Source organism: Lithobates pipiens, unplaced genomic scaffold, assembly GCF_037356315.1.
Source record: "Lithobates pipiens isolate NorthernLeopardFrog02 unplaced genomic scaffold, aLitPip1_a1.2 Scaffold_16, whole genome shotgun sequence".
NCBI lineage: Eukaryota > Metazoa > Chordata > Amphibia > Anura > Ranidae > Lithobates > Lithobates pipiens.
This window is the reverse complement of record NW_027507748.1, coordinates 136,144,362-136,166,213: the sequence shown is the minus strand read 5'-3', so window position 1 is coordinate 136,166,213 and position 21,852 is coordinate 136,144,362. Positions and strand designations below refer to the sequence as shown.

The 21,852-nt window shown below is 41.0% G+C and overlaps 1 protein-coding gene across 3 annotated transcripts in view; it reads right to left on the bottom strand.

Moving 5' to 3' along the window:
* The window catches only part of METTL16 (methyltransferase 16, RNA N6-adenosine), a 139,891-nt gene that overhangs the window by 32,227 nt on the left and 85,812 nt on the right, over window positions 1-21,852 (bottom strand). For all 3 annotated transcript variants that reach the window (XM_077480496.1, XM_077480494.1, XM_077480495.1), the window contains one exon: window positions 6,097-6,166. In XM_077480496.1, the coding sequence (XP_077336622.1) occupies window positions 6,097-6,166 (70 nt within the window). The remainder of the gene's footprint in view (window positions 1-6,096; window positions 6,167-21,852) is intronic.

The following is a 21,852-nucleotide window of genomic DNA, read 5'->3' as shown; positions in this document are numbered from 1 at the left end:
CCATTGTGTGATATTTTTTCTTTCAATTGTTCCACTAGTCACGTCTTTAATTTTAAACATTCAAACTGAACCATTTTTTGGTGCATCCAAGATAAAGGCAGGTTTCTATATGCCAAATATTTGGCGCAGTGAAAACAGTTTATCTGGTCCACTGTGTTGAAAAAAGGAAAGGTTGACTGCAAATGGCCATATGTTGTCAACATGGGAGAAATATACACAGGAGCAGAAGAGGGATACGTTGACCTGTGAGCACAGTTCAACTGAAAAAACGCTATTCAAATTCATATATTGTGTAGACAAGTGCGGGAAGGGGGTTATTCACAAGTAACATTTTATTATGGCAAATTAACCCCCTGCCATATAACCCTGAAACAGGTAAACTTAAAGCGGATTTCCACTTTTGCAGTCCAATTTGAGAAAATCCCTCTATATGTTTGTTAAAAATATATATATATTTCCCATAAGTTCACCACCGCTTGGGAACTGCACAACCATTATGGCACGCTTAGAGCTTGGCCTGAAACATGGTCTGGATTCTCTCAATCAAGCCTACCCTGTACCCAGTACTGATGGCAACCAAGCAGCAACGTGAGCCTAATACCTGTAGGTTCCTCACTGAAATTGCATTTATTTTCCTCTGGGACTATACTTGCAGTACACTACCATACTTACGGACAACTGTTACCCATTATCATTACAACACGGACATATAAGCTGTACTTGTACCAATGCTTAAATGGCACAAATTCACTAAAATCATATTCTTTTTTTTTTTTCCAAAGAAAAAGTTTATAACCTTTTAGATGTTTCTCAGGAAGAGGTATCATGGCTGATTGAAAGGCTTTTTGAATAATGTTTTGTGGGGTAAACACTATACGTTTTTTTCACTCAACCCAGCGGGCTACACGAAAAAAAAAAATACAGATCCCTATACTAGCACAAGCGATGTTAGTGCAGCCATCTCCACCACTGAACTATTGTATTATGACACGGGGACTGTCCCCCTGCCAGAATACACCGATGAGCCACTGGCTGAGATCGCCGATCGGATTTCTTGTTTTCCAGCATGCCCATTTGAAAGAAGCTGGTTGTGAGACCAGATTCTGTCAGTCTGGGAGCTGTACACATGGACCGAAATTTGGATGGGTCCTGTTGAACCGACTGTTTTCGGCCCATGTGTACCCAGCCTTAGCGTAATCCTGTCCTCATAAAGGTGGGCCATACATTATACAATGTTCTTCTACAACTTTCCTTTAGATTTGCCAAAACCATATAATATGAGGTCAAACCTAAACACTTTCAATTTTGTATGCAATCAGGCAGGCCTTTACACTACATAGCTGAAGGTAAATCTAAAGGAAATTAAAAAAGAATATTGTATAATGTATGGCCAGCTTAATACAATGCAAGAAGCTTAGTTGTGCTATGTGAATAGGAACATGTAACAAATATAAAGTAGGAGTTATTCCAATTTGATTGCAAAAGTGGAAATGCACCAACATAAAAAATGAATTCTTAATTTGCATACTTTGTAATACATATTACAACTTATAGCCAGGTCACACCTACTTCTGTAGCTCTCCTCTACATTGTAAGCTTACCCCTAATTAGAATGGATCGTTTGTAAGCAAAATGATTTACATTTGGCAGTAGTATCTGTAGTACATAAAAAAGGGCTATTTTATGTATCATATGTCATGGGAGTATTTGACATGGTAGATAGGGACTGGCCATTAGTTTGATTTAACTAACTTAAGAGTTTAATTCAATGTATTTAAACCAAGAATTCTATTACAATTTTTTTTATGGTAACATATAGATAAATTCTTACTTGAAGATATCAATTTTATATATTATTTTAACACATTTGTAAATGAGACATTAGGGGGGATATTTACTAAAACTGGTGCACACAAAATATGGTGCAGCCATACATAGTAACCAATCAACTTCTAGGTTTTATTGTCAAAGCTTAAGTGAACAAGCTAAAACCCATATAGCAAGCAATTGAGCTGCACCTTTGAAAATGACTTGCTAAGCTCTTGCTAGACTTGCCAGGCTTCACAAGTTTGTTCCACAATTACAGCAAGTCCACATTGCATGACTCCAGATCAACTTTCTCAGGAAACATTCTGCTGCAAGTTCTGGTTCCGCTATGCAATAGTCATCCCACCACAGGGGTCACTGTGGCTTGCAAAGGTCTTGCTGTAGACTCACCACTAGGGATGAGCCGAACACCCCCCTGTTCGGTTCGCACCAGAACCTGCGAACAGACCTAAACTTCGTGTGAACTTTAGAACCCTATTAAAGTCTATGGGACTCGAACGTTCACAATCTAAAGTGCTAATTTTAAAGGCTAATATGCAAGTTACTGTCCTAAAAAGTGTTTGGGGACCTGGGTCCTGCCCCAGGGGACATGGATCAATGCAAAAAAAAGTTTTAAGAAAAAGGGCCGTTTTTTCAGGAGCAGTGATTTTAATAATGATTAAAGTGAAACAATAAAAGTGTAATATTCCTTTAAATGTGGTACCTGGGGGGTGTCTATAGTATGCCTGTGAAGGGGCGCATGTTTCCCGTGCTTAGAACTGTCCCGGCACAAAGTATCATTTGTGCAGGAAAAAAAGTCTTTTAAAATCACTTGCGGCTATATTGTCGGCTCCCCGTAATACAGAGAACACTCAATGAGTGTTCTCTGTATTAGCCGACAATTCATTCATTAAAAAAAAAGCGTGGAGGTTCCCCTAAATTCAATTACCAGGCCCTTCAGGTCTGCTATGGATATTAAGGGGAACCTTGTGTCAAATTTAAAAAAAAAATTTGACGTGGGGGTCCCCCTAAATATACATACCAGACCCTTTATCCGAGCACGCAACCTGGCAGGCCGCAGGAAAAGAGGGGGGGACGAGAGAGCGGCCCCCCCTCCCTCCTGAACCGTACCAGGCCACATGCCCTCAACATTGGGAGGATGCTTTGGGGGTCTGTGACCCCTCAAAGCACCATGTCCCCATGTTGATGGGGACAAGGGCCTCATCCCCACAACCCTGAGCGGTGGTTGTGGGGGTCTGCGGGCGGGGGGCTTATCAGAATCTGGAAGCCCCCCTTAACAAGGGGACCCCCAGATCCTGCCCCCCCTGTTTGAAATGGTAAGGGGGTACAAAAGTACCACTACCATTTCACAAAGAAAGTGTAAAAATGGTTAAATAGGACAAACACACTTTTGAAAAATTCCTTTATTAAAAAAATAAATAAAAAATAATAATAAAAAAAAAAAAAAGATTCCAGCGGTGCTAATCCACTCTTGCTATCCAGCGACGGATCTCCTGGGTCCAGCGATGGATGATCATATCCAGCGACGGGGGATCTCAGTCCAGCGCTGTCCATACATCCATCTTCTGTCTCCACTGCGGGGATCCCAGCGCTGACGTTTCTTATATTAGCAGGGCGGGGCCACCCATCACCTGACCCGCCCCCTCTGACTCTGGTGAGGGAAGCAAGGGGTTCCCCAGTGACGTATGGGTGACCCCCGCCCCCTCTGATGTAACGCAGGTTTCCGTTACATCAGAGGGGGCGGGTCACCCATACGTCATTAGGGAATCCCTGGCTCCCCTCACCAGCGCCAGAGGGGCGGGGTCAGGTGACGGGTGGCCCCGGCCTCCTAATATAAGAAACGTCAGCGCTGGGATCCTTGCAGTGTCTCCGCAGTGGAGACAGAAGACGGATCTATGGACAGCGCTGGACAGAGATCCCCCGTCGCTGGATATGATCATCCATCGCTGGACCCCGGAGATCCGCCGCTGGATAGCAAGAGTGGATTAGCACCGCTGGAATTTTTTTTTATTTTTTTTATTTTTAATAAAGGAATTTTTCAAAAGTGTGTTTGTCTTATTTAACCATTTTTACACTTTCTTTGTGAAATGGTAGGGGTGCTTTTGTACCCCCTTACCATTTCAAACAGGGGAGGGGCCGGTATCTGGGGGTCCCCTTGTTAAAGGGGGGCTTCCAGACTCTGATAAGCCCCCCGCCCGCAGACCCCCACAACCACCGCTCAGGGTTGTGGGGATGAGGCCCTTGTCCCCATCAACATGGGGACATGGTGCTTTCAGGGGTCACAGACCCCCAAAGCATCCTCCCAATGTTGAGGGCATGTGGCCTGGTACGGTTCAGGAGGGAGGGGGGGGCGCTCTCTCGTCCCCCCTCTTTTCCTGCGGCCTGCCAGATTGCGTGCTCGGATAAAGGATCTGGTATGGATTTTTAGGGGGACCACCACGTCAAATTTTTTTTTTTTATTTGACACGGGGTTCCCCTTAATATTCATATCAGACCCGAAGGGCCTGGTAATTGAATTTAGGGGAACCCCCACGCTTTTTTTTTTTTTTTATCAATGAATGAATGAATTGACGGCTAATACAGAGAACACTCATTGAGTGTTCTCTGTATTACGGGAGCCGACAATATAGTCGCAAGTGATTTTAAAAGACTTTTTTTCCTGCACAAATGACACTTTGTGCAGGGACAGTTCTAAGCACCAGAAACATGCGCCCTTTACAGGCATACTATAGACACGACCCAGGTACCACATTTAAAGGAATATAACACTTTTATTGTTTCACCTTGAAGCGGAGGTCCACCCTAAAGTGGACCTTCCGCTCATCGGAACCCTCCCCCCCTCCGGTGCCACAATCGGCACCTTTCAGGGGGGAGGGGGGTGCAGTTACCTGGATAATCCAGGTAACTGCACCCACTTCCGGGATAGCTCTCTGCGGAAAGGGGCGTAACTTACGCCCCTTTCCGCAAGTGCCCCGCTGCCTGCTGGGAAACACACAGATCCCAGAGGCAGCGGGGAGCGTCCTTATTGCGCAGCGCGATTCGCGCATGCGCAGTAGGGAACCGGGAAATGAAGCCGAAAGGCTCCATTTCCTGATTCCCATACCCAAGATGGCGGCGGCAGGACCCAACAGACGACCTAGAGATCGGCTTCGGGTGCCGACATCGGGGGCGCGCTGGACAGGTAAGTGTCACTATTTTAAAAGTCAGCAGCTGCAGTATTTGTAGCTGCTGGCTTTTAAAAAAAAAAAAAAAACGCGGAGTCCCGGTGGACTCCCGCTTTAATCATTATTAAAATCACTGCTCCTGAAAAAAAGGCAGTTTTTAAAACTTTTTTTTGCATTGATCATGTCCCCTGGGGCAGGACCCAGGTCCCCAAACACTTTTTAGGAGAGTAACCTGCATATTACCCTTTAAAATTAGCACTTTAGATTTCTCCCATAGACTTGTATAAGGTGTTCCAGCTTTTAGAATTTGCAGCGAACAGCCCAAATCGTTCACTGTTTGCCGTACAGGCGAACAGGCAATGTTTGAGTCGAACAGGAGTTCGACTCGAACTCGAAGCTCATCCCTACTCACCACTGCAACTAGAACTTGTGCTTCAAGTGCTCTGCAAGTATACAACTTGCTAGTGAAAATGTGCAGCAAGTTAAGGCTTACAATTCAACAAGTTATCCTTGCTTAATTAGAAGCCGATTATCATGCACAGCTGTACCTGCATCTGTGTGCACCAGTTTTAGTAAATCTTCCTCTCTTAGGTGTCTGATATTAAAGGGGTTGTAAACCCTCAGGGTTTTTTACCTTAATGCAGCTCCAGCCAGTGTCTCGGGTCCTCATTGGATAGACTGATAACAGTGGGAGCCATTGGCTCCCACTGCTGTCAATCAAACCCAATGATGCTGGAGACGGGGCCGAGTCCTGCTGTCTGTATCAATGGATGCAGCAGCAGGACACGGGAGCACGCCTGCACGAGTGCCCCCAGGGAAATCGCTTCTCTGTCAGGGCACTCGGGAAGAAGAGGAGGAGCCAGAAGGATCATGGGGGGACCCCAGAAGAGGAGGATTGGGTCCACTCTGTGCAAAATCCTTGCACAGAGGAGGAAAGAAAAAAAAGCTGCTGATCTTAAACTGTTTGCTAGGAGTTTTTGTTTTTATTTCAGGATTTTTTTAAAACATTTAATTGAAAATTCCTACCTGAGTTGTTAGACTTCAAAATGTTGATTCTCTTTCCCCTCCAACTACACAAGAATAACCAGAATAGCAGTAAACATACCCCTTGTATTTGTAGCTCTTCCTTCAATGGCGCCAAACTGCACTTCTTACCCAGCATGCAGCTGTACCATCTAAAAAGAAAGAACCCACAGGGTATATAATTGGTGAGCTTTCTTTCACTGCAGGAAAATACACGAGCCAAGAGCAGCCCAACATTCTCCTGTATTTTGAATAAATTATCAGTTAGTAGTTCAGACATCTTGACATTTCTCAGCACAACAGAGCAAACACGGGGAACACAATTTCTGATTTGCATTAATTAATCACTTTTAAATCACTCCAGTGTGGCTCAATTGCTCCATGGAAACTGAACAGATTGTGATAACCGATTGCAAGTTTTTTCAGAAAGACCTCAGGTAAAACAAAATTTAGCATTGGTGAACTACAAACCCCATAGGTAAGGGAATCGCTGCAATTGAGAATCACAGACACTTATGACATCTTCATGAGCTTGCACAAAACAGACCAAGTCAGTGATGTGGTTGGTGTGGTAATACAAATACAATTAAAGCGTACACAAATCCTAAAGCTTTGTACACACTACAAATTTTTCTTCCATTCAACCCAGCGGGCTTAACGGGAAAAAAAAAAAAAAAAAAAAACAGAAAAGCTTAGAAGGAGATCCTGTCCTAACAATGATGTTACTGATCTTAGTAAGGCGATCTCCCCACTGAGCTATTGTGTTCTAATAGAAAGACTGCCCCCCTGCCAGAGGCTCTCTCAGCCATTGCTGAGAGCACTGATAGGATGTCGATCAGCAGACCTTTTTCGGTCATGCCCCATGGACAGAAGCCGATACCGCCCATGTGTATGGCCCTTAACAAAGAACTAACCAGCTTACAATCAGAGAACTTTCCCTGCTCTCTGCCTGTGCTGCAATAAGTTAAACCGTTCCTGTGCCATATCTAAAGCCTTGTACACACAAGCTGAAAATTACCAGACCTTAGGCCTGTGTGTACAGCGGTCAATTCTACAAAAGCAGGTTTTACGACAAAATTCTGTTGAACAGCATGCTGGAAAATCAGTATCTAATCAGTGTGCTTTGGCACGGGGGCAGTCCCCCTGTCAGAACACAATAGCACACTGAGGGAAGATTGCTGCACTAACATAGTTTGTTAGTACAGCAATCTGTTTTTTTTTTTGTTCGGCCCTGGAGAACTAAATCTTCTAGTGTACCAGGCTTACTAAACCCACAACAGTAAAATCTGTCTGTATAAATAGCATGCTTGTTATACTCCCTGTGGAACTTAAGGGGTTAATCCTATGTATTGTGTAAAAATGCTCTTTGATCCGGTATGCACAGATCCTCCCCCTCCTGCGGGGTCATTCTGGGCAAGGCCAGATAAGACACAGTGTGGGTAGTACTGCTGCACATGCTCAGTTTGGTTACTGCTGGAGAGAACAGTTCCTTGTTTGAGTTGAGCTTTTCAGGTCACATGATATTGACATCACACATGTGGGCGTGTATACAGATCCTAAATGACAACCCAGTCCCTCTGCCTCCTCCTCCTCCATGACCAGTAACTAAAAAAAGAAAAGAAGTGGGTGGGATGTCACATTTTGATTGATGGATGATCCAAATCCCATAACAACATGAGGATACAGGCTGTAGTGGAAATCTCTTCCTACCTAAACACTGCACAGGCCGTGCAGTTTATCATATGACCGTGGTATACAGATCAGCCAAAAAAGGTATATAGTGGCATTATTTGGATGTAAAAAGAAGATTTTTAAGCTGTGGGCAGGGGGGGGGGGGGGGGGGGGGCGGTTGGTGTTGATTGGCGGATAAACTATTTTCATATTACTGGGTTTAGCAACACAATAAGGACTATAGACTCACCCTGTGCTATCTCTAAGGACTGCAGACCCCCTCCCTGTTATGCAAAATATAGCGGGAAGTGTTTGTATTACTTTTCTATAGTGATATTGCTGATCCTCCATGCATACAGCAAAGTGAACGTACATTAGGACAGAAAGTGTGTTAGTGGCAGGATCACCAGGTAAAAGAAGGGGAAAGTATACCTGCAAAAATTCAAACACCACTTATAAGTACCATCTAAGGATTGGGAAAAATATATTACATCTTTGTTCTTGGGTTTAGACACGTTTTAATGGTTAAATCATGTAATACTTTTACTTTTGTTTGACAGCTTAAAAATTTTAAAAATCAAATTGCCTCATACATTTTAGCCAATATGTATTCTGCTACATGTTTTTGGCAAAAAATAAAAAATAAGCGTATATTGATTGGTTTACATTAACGTTATAGAATCTGTAAACTATGGTATATATTTATGCAATTTCTTTCTTTTTGTACTAGTAATGGCGTTAATCAGCGACTTATAGTGGGACTGCAATATTGTGCCTGGACAATCTGACACACTTGACATTTTGCAGGAACCAGTGAAACAAATACAGTGATCAGTGCTAAAAATATGCATGGTCACTGTACTGACACTGGCTGGGAAAGGGTTAAACATCTGGGCGGTCAAAGGTTTAACTGTGTGCCTCACCAGTGTTTGTGTGTACTTTATGTGCTTATTTAATGTAGCCACCACCATTATAGTGGTTATAAGGGGTGAAGGTTTTTTTTTTACCTTTATGCATAAAGGTAAAGAAAACCCTCATAGCAGGGCTCCCCCACAGTCCCCCTCCCAAATACGTACCCAAGCCTGATCCAGTGATGTACACAAGAGCAGCATCTCTCCCGGGTCTCTCACTCCTCACTGGCAGAGACACAGCAGCGGGAGCAATGCTGTCAATCACACCCTGTGAGGAGGAATTGGGGAGTGGGACTGAGCCACTATCTGTGTCCATAGATGCATAGAAGCAGTTTGGGAGTGGGCACGCACGAGTGCCCCCAGCTGGCTATGGGGTCATTCAACAAGGGGGAGGAGCCAGAAGCTCTTTCCTTAACTATTTAAGGACCAGACCTATTTTTGACGCTTGTTTAAAAGTTAAAATCAGTATTTTTTGGTAGAAAATTACTTAGGGCCCCCTACATTATATACATTATTTTAGCAAATAAATATGGTGGTCGTTGCAATATTTTATGTAATGGTATTTGCACAGCGGTCTTTCAAATGAAAATTTCTTGGAAAAAATACACTTCACTGAATTAAAACTATAAAAAAAAAAAAAAAAAAAAAAAAAAAAACTGTAAAGTTAGCCCATTTTTTGTACATTGTGAAAGATATTGTTACGCTGAGTAGATAGATACTCAGCATGTTACAGTTTAAAATTGCGCACACTTATTTGGAATGGCGACAAACTACGGTACTTATAAATCTCCATAGGCGACGCTTGAAGAAATTTTAACGGAAACCTGTTTAGAGTTACAGAGGAGAACTTTTGCTAGAATTATTGCTCTCGCTCTGAAGATCGTGGTGATATCTCACATGTGTAATTTGAACCCCGTTTACATTTGCGGGACTGGGACAGGAGAACCCAGGAGGAGTGGCGGGGGGGGAGAGAGACTTTCTCTCCCGCTGCTTGAGCTAACAGTTGAGCAGCATTGGCCATTTTGTGAATATAAATATTGACAGGGAAAAGGGGGAGTAAGGAAGAAAAATAAAAAAAGGAATAAAAGAACCTTCACATAAAAAGACCTCAGAAAAAATGTGGGTTCAATTGGACTTTTTAGGCATAAAGAAAGTTGTGAACACAACCAGTATATTCAAAAAGAATTATTTCTATTTATTTAAAAAAAAAAAAAAAAAAAGAAAGACAATTTAAAAAGAACAGGGAAAAGTTCAATTTCCTTTTTACACAAAAAAAAAGGGAAAATGTTTCCTCCTTAAAACTACACATTTAAGACCTAATTGACATCCTATCAAACATAGTAAAATCCATTTCAAATTTCCAAAAGGGAAAGAGAAAAACAAAATATATATCTATACAAATGAGGGATCAAGGATATCAATCATACAGTCAACGATTACATATATTTTTGGTGCTCTACATGTTTCGTGTCTACGATGACACTTCTTCAGGAGCTGATAATAATGTTCTAAATTATTCCTTCGTAAAAGTGTGTCCCAAATAGGGAGATCACCGTTTCCAAAGGAGGAAATTGGTACGATTGATTACACAAAACTCATTAAGTTTAAATCTTCAGTGTTTTTAGTAAAAATTCTTGAGGCGTAAGTGAACACAAGTAAGTCCGTGATGGATACTCTTTAGTATCCCCTGAGCTCAGATTGCAAAAAACGGATCAAGTTCCCAATGGGTAAAGAAGGAAAGTAAAGGGGGAATCAAAGAGGCAGACTAATCGGCCCATTCACCCCTATCATATTGTTTTTTGTGTGTAAAAGATGGCCGCCATTGATCTTTTTTTACTTTCCTTCTTTACCCATTGGGAACTTGATCCGTTTTTTGCAATCTGAGCTCAGGGGATACTAAAGAGTATCCATCACGGACTTACTTGTGTTCACTTACGCCTCAAGAATTTTTTACTAAAAACACTGAAGATTTAAACTTAATGAGTTTTGTGTAATCAATCGTACCAATTTCCTCCTTTGGAAACGGTGATCTCCCTATTTGGGACACACTTTTACGAAGGAATAATTTAGAACATTATTATCAGCTCCTGAAGAAGTGTCATCGTAGACACGAAACATGTAGAGCACCAAAAATATATGTAATCGTTGACTGTATGATTGATATCCTTGATCCCTCATTTGTATAGATATATATTTTGTTTTTCTCTTTCCCTTTTGGAAATTTGAAATGGATTTTACTATGTTTGATAGGATGTCAATTAGGTCTTAAATGTGTAGTTTTAAGGAGGAAACATTTTCCCTTTTTTTTGTGTAAAAAGGAAATTGAACTTTTCCCTGTTCTTTTTAAATTGTCTTTCTTTTTTTTTTTTTTAATAAATAGAAATAATTCTTTTTGAATATACTGGTTGTGTTCACAACTTTCTTTATGCCTAAAAAGTCCAATTGAACCCACATTTTTTCTGAGGTCTTTTTATGTGAAGGTTCTTTTATTCCTTTTTTTATTTTTCTTCCTTACTCCCCCTTTTCCCTGTCAATATTTATATTCACAAAGTGATAACTAGGACGCGGCATTTTTTCTATCAGTGTATCCACAGACACCACCCTGTGATAGATACACACTTGTTCAATTTTTAAAAAGCATTGGCCATTATCCCCAGATAGCCGACCACCCACTCTAAAAAACAGTGGTTAAAGTGTTTCTAAAGGTTTAAAAGATTTTGTTTCCTTCAAATCGTAATAACCACATCATAATTACCTGCAGGTAAGCAAAACCATTTGCTCACCTGCTCTGTGCAAAACTATTGCACAGGGCAGGTAAAGTTGTGTTCAAAATAATAGCGATCAATTACAGCTGATCACAGCGGTAATCAGGAGGCTTTCCTCAGTTTACGCTGACAAGATGCGAGCAGAGGAGAGCCGATCAGTGGCTCTCCTGACAGGGGGGGAGGGGGGGGGTCTGCGTGATAATCAGCGCAACCCCCCCATCAGAGGTGCCCACCACAGATACTAATCAGTGCCCATCACAGATACCAATCAGTACCCATTAGTAATGGCTATCATTGCTTTTACTGCCCATCAGTGTCACCTATCAGTGACCACTATTAGTGCATATCAGTGCCGCCTATTCAGTGCCCTTCAGTGCAGCCCCAACAGTGCCCGTCAGTAAAGGAGAAAACATTTTATAACATAAAACTCAGAAAAACTTTTTTTTTTTTTTATTTAATTTTGTTCTTTTTTAATCACTCCAATACTGGACACTTTCACCCCCTTCCTTCCCAGACCAAATTTTCAACTTTCCGTGCACTCACAATTTCAATGTGAATTGTGCGGTCATGCTACACTGTACCTAAATAAATGTTTTATTATTTTGCTCACACAAATAGAGCTTTATTTTGGTGCTATTTATTCACTACTTAGTTTTTTATTTTTCGCGATATAAGTGAAAACATTTTTGAAAGTTTTGAAAAAAAACAACAACAACATTTTCTACTTTCTATTTTAAAGGAAATACAATAAAATCAAATTGTGTCATGAATTTAAGTCAGAATCTATTCTGCTACATGTCTGGTAAAAAAAAAAAAATCCTGATAAGTGTGTGGTCACGAACATATGTACGCAGGTGATCATGTACAGATGTGCCCAGATCATCACAGACATGTGTGTGGACATAATCATTGGGACATATGATTTTATTGGGATATATGCGGGGGACAGCTGTTTTTACTGTGTGGGGACGTGTGGGGGGACATTATTTTGGGGACACTGTGTGGGGACACTAGGCCAGTGATCAGCGTGTAATAAACAGCTCATACTCCCTGATCACTGGCCGACTGCAGCGATCTGCTCTCCCTCTCCTCACTGACAATTTCCGTGTGAGGAGAAGAGAGCCGATCGCCTAGCAACCGGCTTTCTATTTATGTCACATCATGGCTGTGACTGGACACAGCCATCATGTGATCAGGAGGGCCAGTCACAGAGCCCTCCTGCCGATCTGATATGTGCCGTGTCCGGATGACAGGTGCACATTGGGGTCACGCAGCTGCATGTGCGCGTTCCTCCTCCTTCTGAAAGACATTACTGAGCATCCACTCAGAAGGAGGAAGCGGCGACCTGGACGTATATGTGCAGTGGCTGGGTGGGAAGTGGTTAATTTGTTTAGAAAAAAATAAAAGTCTAGTGGTGATCAAATGCCACCAAAAGAAAGCTCTATTTGTGGGAAAAAAATTATAAAAATGTAGTTTGGGTACATGACCGTGCAATTGTCATTCCAAAGTGTGACAGGGTTGAAAGCTGAAAATTGGAATGGGCAGGAAGGGGGTAAAAGTTCCCTGTATTGAAGTGGATAAAAGGTTGACTGGAGAGGGGAAAACATATAAAGAAGTGCAGAAACCGATAGGCTGCTCAGCTATAATTTCTCAAATGCTTTCAAATGGCAACCAAAACCAGAAGGACCTGGAAGAAAATGAAAAACAACCATTCAAATGGATCGAAAAATAGCCAAAATGGCACAGACTCAGCCAATGATAAACTCCGGGGTGATCAAAGAAGGTCTAAATTTACCTGCGAGTACTGTAACAATTAGAAGACGCCTATGTGAAGCCAAGATATCAGCAAGAAGCCCCCACCAAGTCCCATTGTTGAAGAAACGACATGTACCAAAGCGGTTGCAATTTGCCAAAGAACACATTGGGGTTGCAAAATCTAGTGCAGCTGTGCATAGTAGCCAAACAGCTTCTAACTTCAGAATCTAAAATTAATCTTTGGCCATAAAACCTGGAAGCTGATTGGTTTCTGTGCAGAGTAGCACCAGATTTTGCACTCTCCAATTTTAGTAAATAACCCTTACTGACTGGCCTAAAGAGAAATGGTGCAACATTTTGTGGACTAACGAAAGCAAGATTATTATTTTGAGGTCTAGGGGCCACAGTTTGTCAGATGACCCCCAAAACACTGAATTCAAGCCACCATGTCAGAGATGGCTCTAGGCTTTGTAAGACCTTAGGCAAAGCTTAGACATGAGGCCCCACTCACTCCTATAATAGGAAAAATGATTCAAGCGATGGAAAATTACTGTATGAATTGCATACATCAAGAGCCTTAAATCCTATCAACCATGAATTCACTATTTCTGGATTTTTCTTTTTCACACACACACTTGACACTATCGTAACCAAATAAGTTTATCTTTGTATCATCAGACCACAGGACATGGCTCCAGTAACCCATGTCCTTAGTCTGCTTGTCTTCAGCAAACTGTGGGCTTTCTTGGGCATCATCTTTAGAAGAGGCTTCCTTCTGGGACGACAGCCATGCAGACCTATTTGATGCAGTGTGTGGCGTATGGTCTGAGCACTGACAGGTAGACCCCCCCACCCCTTCAACCTCTGCAGCAATGCTGGCACTACCCATACGTCTATTTCCCAAACACAACCTCTGCATATGACGCTGAGCATGTGCACTCAACTTCTTTGGTTGACCATGGCGAGGCCTGTTCTGAGTGGAATCGCTGTATGGTCTTGGCCACCGTGCTGTAGCTCAGTTTCAGGGTCTTGGTAATCCTCTTATAGCCTATGCCATCTTTATGTATAGCAACACTTTTTTTCCAGATCCTCAGAGTTCTTTGCCATGAGGTGCCATGTTGAACTTCCAGTGACCAGTACAAGAGTGAGAGCGATAACACCAAATTTAACACACCTGCTCCCCATTCACACCTGAGACCTTTTAGAACTAACAAGTCCCATGACCAATTTGGACATTTTCACTCAGGGGTGTACTCACTTTTGTTGCCAGCAGTTTAGACATTAATGGCTGTGTATTGAGTTATTTTAAGGGGACAGCAAATTTACATGGTTATTAGGGGTGCAATGGATCGTCACCGTTCCGTGATCCGAATGGGTCACCCCGCTCGGATCGACACATGCCATGATCCGAGGAGCACTCCGCGGTCTCGGCCTTAGGAAAGGCCGCGGCTTCGGCCTAGCCCCGAAGCAGCGGCCATCTTTCTACACCCAGGCAGTTTACAATGTGAGCACTCCGTCAAATGATGGAGCGATCACTTGTAAGCAAACCGGCGTCATGTTCCTCTCTCCCCTCTCTGTACAGTGGAGGGGTGAGATTGGATGGAAGCAGCACTGTGGGCTGAATCTGTAGTGCCCACAGCGCTGCTCTCTGACAGCCATCCCTCCATACCCTGCCAATACTCTGCCAATATTACAGTGGGGGAGATTGTGGATATTACAGTGGGGACTATATGGTGGTGGAATTTTCACAGGTTTTTGCAAATTAAATTATTTGCTGATCCGAAAAATGATCCGATCCAAGGAATGATCCGATCCATGAGTTTTTTGATCCGTTGCACCCCTATTGGTTATACAAGCTGTACACTCGCTACTTTACATTGTAGCAAAGTGTTATTTCTTCAGTGTTGTCACATGAAAAGATATAATAAAATATTTACAAAAATGTGAGTGGTATACTCACTTTTGTGAGATACTGTATTTGTAAAAAATTTGAGAAAATACATTTTTCATTTTCCTTCCAACAATTATGTGCCACTTTGTGTTGGTCTCTCACATAAAATCCCAATAAAATACATTTACATTTTTGGTTGCAACATGAAAAATGTGGAAAGTTGCAAGGGGTATGAATACTTTTTTCAATGAACTGGAACCTAATTTCTGAACTTGTTTTTTTTTGTATGCATGGATTGCATGGGTTGTTACTGACATATCAATATTACCTTTAGAAATATATTTATCTAGACAAATGGCATGTTCAATACTTATTTTACCCCTATATCACTGCTAAAAGTTGGCTTTCTGACAGTGACAGGAGTGAACCATGCCTGTGCAATGTGTGTCAGCACAGCCTCTTGTAGTCTCCACCATGTGATATGGTGACAACGCTGGAGCACAATTGGGAGACAAACTGCCTGAACAGGAAACCTTCATGGCAGGATCATCAGGGATTTAGAAAAACAGGTAGGGACACTACAATGGTAGATTTCTCCAATTTCTGGGGCTGAGCTTTAAAGTTTATAGGAGATTTTAGTGATTTGATTTACATCTACTTTTAAAAAGGTAATTGATTCAATTTTTTCCTGAAAATGTTTTATTTTTGTTCTATTTTGAAAAACAGATTTGTGAATAGTTACTGACAAATAAAATTACTTTATAATTAATTTTTTTTTCTCAACAGTTTATAACTGCAGAGCCAATCTGAATAATTAGCCTTTGAAAGCATATCTCCTTTGCTGAAAAGAGCTATAATCACTTTTCCTTAATCAAGCACTTGACAGCTCAGTGTACACAAGTAGTGTGTGCTGGGCCGTTCCTATGAACACAAACCACCAGTGGGTTTAGCTCTGAGTGTGGTCAAGCTCAAGATTATAGTGCTTACTAAATCACAAAACATGTGTGTCTGTCGGGCTTACTGTCAGTGAAGCTCCAGTGTCAGGAACATGACAGCCTTTTCGATTCATACTTAATACTGCATTTGACTGTTACAAGAGAAGATAGACTGAGGTATCACACAGGGTCTTTGGTTTAACAGTAAGTAGAGAAAATTGTCACAGTGGTTGGGCCAGATTTACTGCCAGTCTGCAGAACTCTATTTCTAATTAAGCAAAATACCACATGCGGGCACACTGTGCGCCTGACAAAACATATTACACATTTACTGTCAAGCATGAATCAGTGCCTTACCATGGAAATGAGCCGGAAATCAGAGTGCTTCAAGCAGTAATTGATACATTTGTCCACACAGAAAATACGCAGACATATTGATTCGAATAGTAATGAATACTGTTATTTAGAGCACACATCTTTATTTCTTTGCACAAGCTTAAAGCGGTAGTAAACCCTACTAACATTATAATTACCATATTCATAAATCGATTGATCGCTATATATGTATCTAAATAGTTTTTCTTATTCTGTAGATAATCTTGATCTTGTAAACCGTTTTTCATCATATAAGCCCGCGCAATCTCCACTGTGGTCCAAATCTATTTCTATTTCCGCCCACAGTTCACCCTCGTCTCCGTAATCCTGCGCGTGCGCACTACGATCAAAATATTAAGCCTCTTCTTCCTTGTATCTCGTGCCGTCTGTCTCTCCTCGATTCTGTGACGTGCAAGTCACATGTTAACCATGATGCTCTTAGGGAAGAATCTTGACGAAACATCGCGGGGTGATTTCTGACGCAGCCCCGACATAAACAATGATTTTTTCCAGCAGATTCTTGGCTTGCCGGAATGAATGAACATACGGCGCATTAGCATTACACGTCTCCACTTTTCAAAATATCGCTAACTTGAAAAGGAAACCGGTATAGTAAAAATGACTACTGGCAGTTTATAATAATAATATGCAAAAAGACATGCCAAGTGATCATTTTGAGTATACAACCACTTTAAGAATGAATTCCCCAGTACCCATTTTCACAGCTAGTATCGGCTAGAGATAAAATTAGTGCAATTTAAAATAGTACATTCGGTGTACTACACGCCTGTACGTCTACATAGAATCTATCCATCTGTTTCCGCCTCTTGCTGGAGATGCAACTCACCCTCAGCGGATTTCATTCATATGTTTTGGAGCTATCCTCAGATTTTTTGGGTGGAGGTGACCAAATTTATTTTGACAGTCACCACCATCCCTGTGCCAGTGTCTGTGGAGGCATGTCTGCTGGGACTAGTTGAACCATTGGCCCCACGTCAGGCAATCAGAACCCTGCTAGGACTGTTACTATACTATGCCCGTAAATCTATAGTACTCAGATGGAAGGCCTCGGCTGCACCTTCAATAAATTTCTGGAAAACGTTAGTGAACACGGCTCTACCATTGTACAAAGCTACTTACCTGTCACGTGGATGTGGCAACAAATTTCACAAAATATGGGATATTTGGACGGAATCCCAGTCCACTAATGCAGATCTGATCGATGTCTAGTAACATTCTACTAGGCACCGGGAATGACGTAGGTGACATCCCTGATCTCAAACATTCCTGGGCTCTCATGTCAATAATCTATGGGAGGAGGGGGAGTAAGAATATGCAAGTATATTGTACATTTCATCCCATAAATAATTGAAGAAAGTTGCAGGGTATATGTAAAATTGGAGGATTTCTTTTCATATTCTGCATAGTAGGTTGAGCGTAAAGTGCTTTTGTTGGGAATACATGTAATTTATATGTATGTTTCTCTCTTTTTTTTTTTTTTTATTAGTAGTTTATAGTAGTGACCTAGCCTGGGTATGCCCATTAGGCTGTTTTTTTTGTATTTACCTTGATAATTCAATAAAAAAAAAAAAAAAAAAAAGAATGAATTCCCCTTTCTATAGCCAATCGGTGTGCAGCAAAGTAGCACTTAAAATGTACAGCACAAGTTTAACACAAACAAGCACATTATTCTATGTTTATTCCTGTAAAGATCCTGCAAGTACAGAAAAATACTAGTTGATGCTGCAAGAAATATGCTCCGTTGGTGTCAGCCATGACCAACTTTCTTTTATTAACCCACCTATAGACCGGGCTCTCTTTCACCCCCTTACTGCCCAGGCCAGTTTTCAGCACTGCCACACTTTGAGACAGATAGAGCTTTTCTTTGGTGATATTTATTCACCATTTGATTTGATTTTTTTTGCTACATAAAAAAGAAAAAAAAAATACCAAAAATTTGGGAAAAAAATAACACTTTTTCTTAGTTTCCGTAAAAATTTTTTGCAAACAAATAATCTTTATTCATGAAAGGTAGGCCAAAATGTATTCTGCTACATTTGTTTGGTACAAAATAAGCCAGGTCAGCGCATATGATTTAGTCTGTGTGCAAGTTATAGAGTCTACAAATTATGGTATATGTTTGAAAACCCTGATGTACTGACTTGCCCATCTTATCAGAGGTATCAGAGCAGCCAGCCATTGTACATGATCACTGCCACAACAGTATGAGGTCACCACAGTGACACTGCACGTGCTCTTGTAACATTATGTAAAAAATAGATAAAGCATATATTTTTTACTTACGGTTACCAGAGTAGTTCAGTGTCACCATAGTAACACTATAATACCCTGGGGGGGGTGAAAAGGATGTTGCTATTTTTTAACCACTTACAGACCGCCGCCATCATTATACGTTGGTACTTTGAAGAGGGATATTGTTGCTATAGCAACAGCTAGCTACCATAACTCTGGTATCCTCTTCTTCAACGGGCAGTCCGCTTTCAGATAAAAGTGGTCTCTGTGGCGGATTCGCCGCAAGATCACTTATCGGCGCTAGGAAGGCCCCCCCCCCCCTGCTGCATTTTGGTGCCCTCTGCCACTTACCGGGCATGCCGTCAGCAGAGGAGGCGATCAGGTCCTGTGTCCTGTTAGGTATAGAGGCGAGTAAGGGGAAGATGTCCCCCACCTGTTTCCATACCATTGCAGGCCGAAAGCGACGTCAAAACGTCACTTACGCCCATAGCTCTTAAAAGCAACCTCTTTTTTTAACCACTTGCCGACCAGCCGCCGCAGTTTTACTGCAGCAAAACGGCACAGCTGGGCAAAAAGACATTACCTTACTTCGCTTTGCCCTGTGGCCACTAGGGGCGCTTGCCCACTGTTCAGCTCCAGAGCCGATGCGAGTGCCCGATCTCTCGTGACAGATCCCAGTTCTCTGAGGGGAGAAGAAACTGATCATGTGTTCATACAAAATATGAACAGCAATCTGTCATCTCCACTCGACAGTCCCATCCCCCTTCAGTTAGAACACAGAGAGGGAACACAGTTAACCCCTTGATCGTCCCCTAGTGTTAACCCCTTCCCTGCCAGTGAAATTTTTACAGTAATCAGTGCATTTTTATAGCACTGATTGCTGTATAAATGGCAATGGTCCCAAAAATGTGTCAAAAGTGTCCCCCATAATGTCGCAGTCCTGATAAAAATTGCAGATCGCGGGCATTACTAGTAAAAAAAATGAATAATAAAAATGCTATAAATCTATCCCCTATTTTGTAGACTTTTGCACAAACCAATCAATATAGGCTTACAGCCTAAACTGAGAAAAAATTAGCTTTTTATATAAAAGAGGATATTTATTACAGCAAAAAGTACAAAATAGTGTTTTTTATTTTTTCTAAATTCTCTTTTTTTGTTTATAGCGCAAAGAATAAAAATCGCAGAGATGATCAAATACCACCAAAAGAAAGCTTTATTTGTGGGGGGGGGGGGGGGTGGGTGGATGTCAAATTTGTTTGGGTGCAGTGTCACACAACCAGGCAATTGTCAGTTAAAGCGACGCAGTGCCGAATCACAAAAAATGGCCTGGTCATTCAGTAGCGGTTGAATAACAATTTTTTTTTTAATTGCATTTTAGTGTAAATATGAGATCTGGGGTCTATTTAACCCCAGATCTCATATTTAAGAGGTCATGTCATGCTTTTTTTCTATTACAAGGGATGTTTACATTCCTTGTAATAGGAATAAAAGTGACTTTTTTTTTTAAAAAACAGTGTAAAAATAAAAAGCTAAATAATTAATAAAAACATTTTTTTTTAAACGTGCCCTGTCTCGCTGAGCTCGAGTGCAGAAGCGAATGCATCTGTGAGCAGCGCCCGCATATGAAAGCAGTGTTCAAACAACACGTGAGGTACTGCCGTGATCGGTAGAGCGAGGGCAATAACTCTAGCCCTAGACCTCCTCTGTAACTCAAAACATGCAACCTGTAGACTTTTTTTAAACATAGCCTATGGAGATTTTTAAGGGTAAAAGTTTGTTGCCATTCCACGAGCCAGCACAATTTTGAAGTGTGACATGTTGGGTACCAATTTACTTGGCGTAACATTATCTTTCACAATATATATATAAAAAAATTGGACCAACTTTACTGTTGTCTTATTTTTTAATTCAAAAAGTATTGAAACAAACAGCAATGGGACCTAAGATGCTAGGAAGAATTATGGCATTATATAAAAACTCAAGGGCTAAAGTGAGAACAAATGGGATATTATCGGAATATATAAAGATCTCAAATGGAACCCGACAAGGGTGTCCTTTATCACCACTCTTATATATTATGATAATGGAACATCTTATGGAAGCCATAAGGATAAATAAAGATATTAAAGGGATAAAGATAAAAGATAAAGAATATAAGATGGCCGCGTATGCGGATGATCTTTTAGTGTATATAACTAACCCTATAATTACAATACCAGATTTAATAAAAGAGTTTGATAGATTTGGGGAAATTAGCAACTTTAAAGTTAATTATGATAAATCCGAATTAATGAATATTACACTAGAAGAAAAAATGCAAAATCTCTTACGAAAGGATTTCCCTTTTAAATGGAAATTAGATGCGATAAAATATTTGGGAATATATATTCCAAGAGATTTAAAACTGTTGCAAGATATGAATTATAGTTAGGCAATTCATAAGGTAAAAAAACTTTTAGGAAAATATGATAAAATAACTTATTCATGGTTTGGGAGAATAAATATTGTAAAGATGGAGATCTTACCAATTATGATATATATTTTTCAAACAGTACCCATTATACCATCAAAAAAGATTATGAAAAAATTAAGAGAAATGGTAGAAAGTTTTGTATGGTCGCATAAGACTCCCAGAGTATGCAGAGAAGTATTAATTAGAACGAAAAATAATGGAGGATTGGCAGTGCCTGACTACCTTAAGTATCTTCAAGCTGCTTCTTTAATGAGAATAATAGATTGGCAACATAATACAAAAGACAAGCAATGGATAAAACTAGAAGAAGATATACTAGGGGTTAAATTAAAACATCAACCATGGGTGAATCCTAAGTTAAGATCAAAGGAGAAGGAAACTCCTATTTTTGTAAGAACAACTTTAAAAATATGGGATGATATGATAAAAAAAAAGGTAAATTGTCATCATTAATAGGCCCTATGACTCCACTATTCACTAATCCTGAATTTATGCCAGCCTTAAAAGAAAATAAATTCCTGAAGTGGAATATGGAGGAACATGAACGGATAATACAAATCATGGAGGAGGGGAAAATGCCAACACTTCAGGAACTGGGGCAAGAATATAAAAATAAATGGTTTCAGTATTTTCAATTAAAAACGTATGTAGACCCAATGGTGACAATGATTAACCACTTCAGGACCGCCGTATTGCCATTGTACGTCAGCACAATGGCACAGGCAGGCACAATCACGTACATCTACGTGATTGCCTTTCAGCAGGTGGGGGGTCCGATCGGACCCCCTCCCGCTGTTTACGGCGGT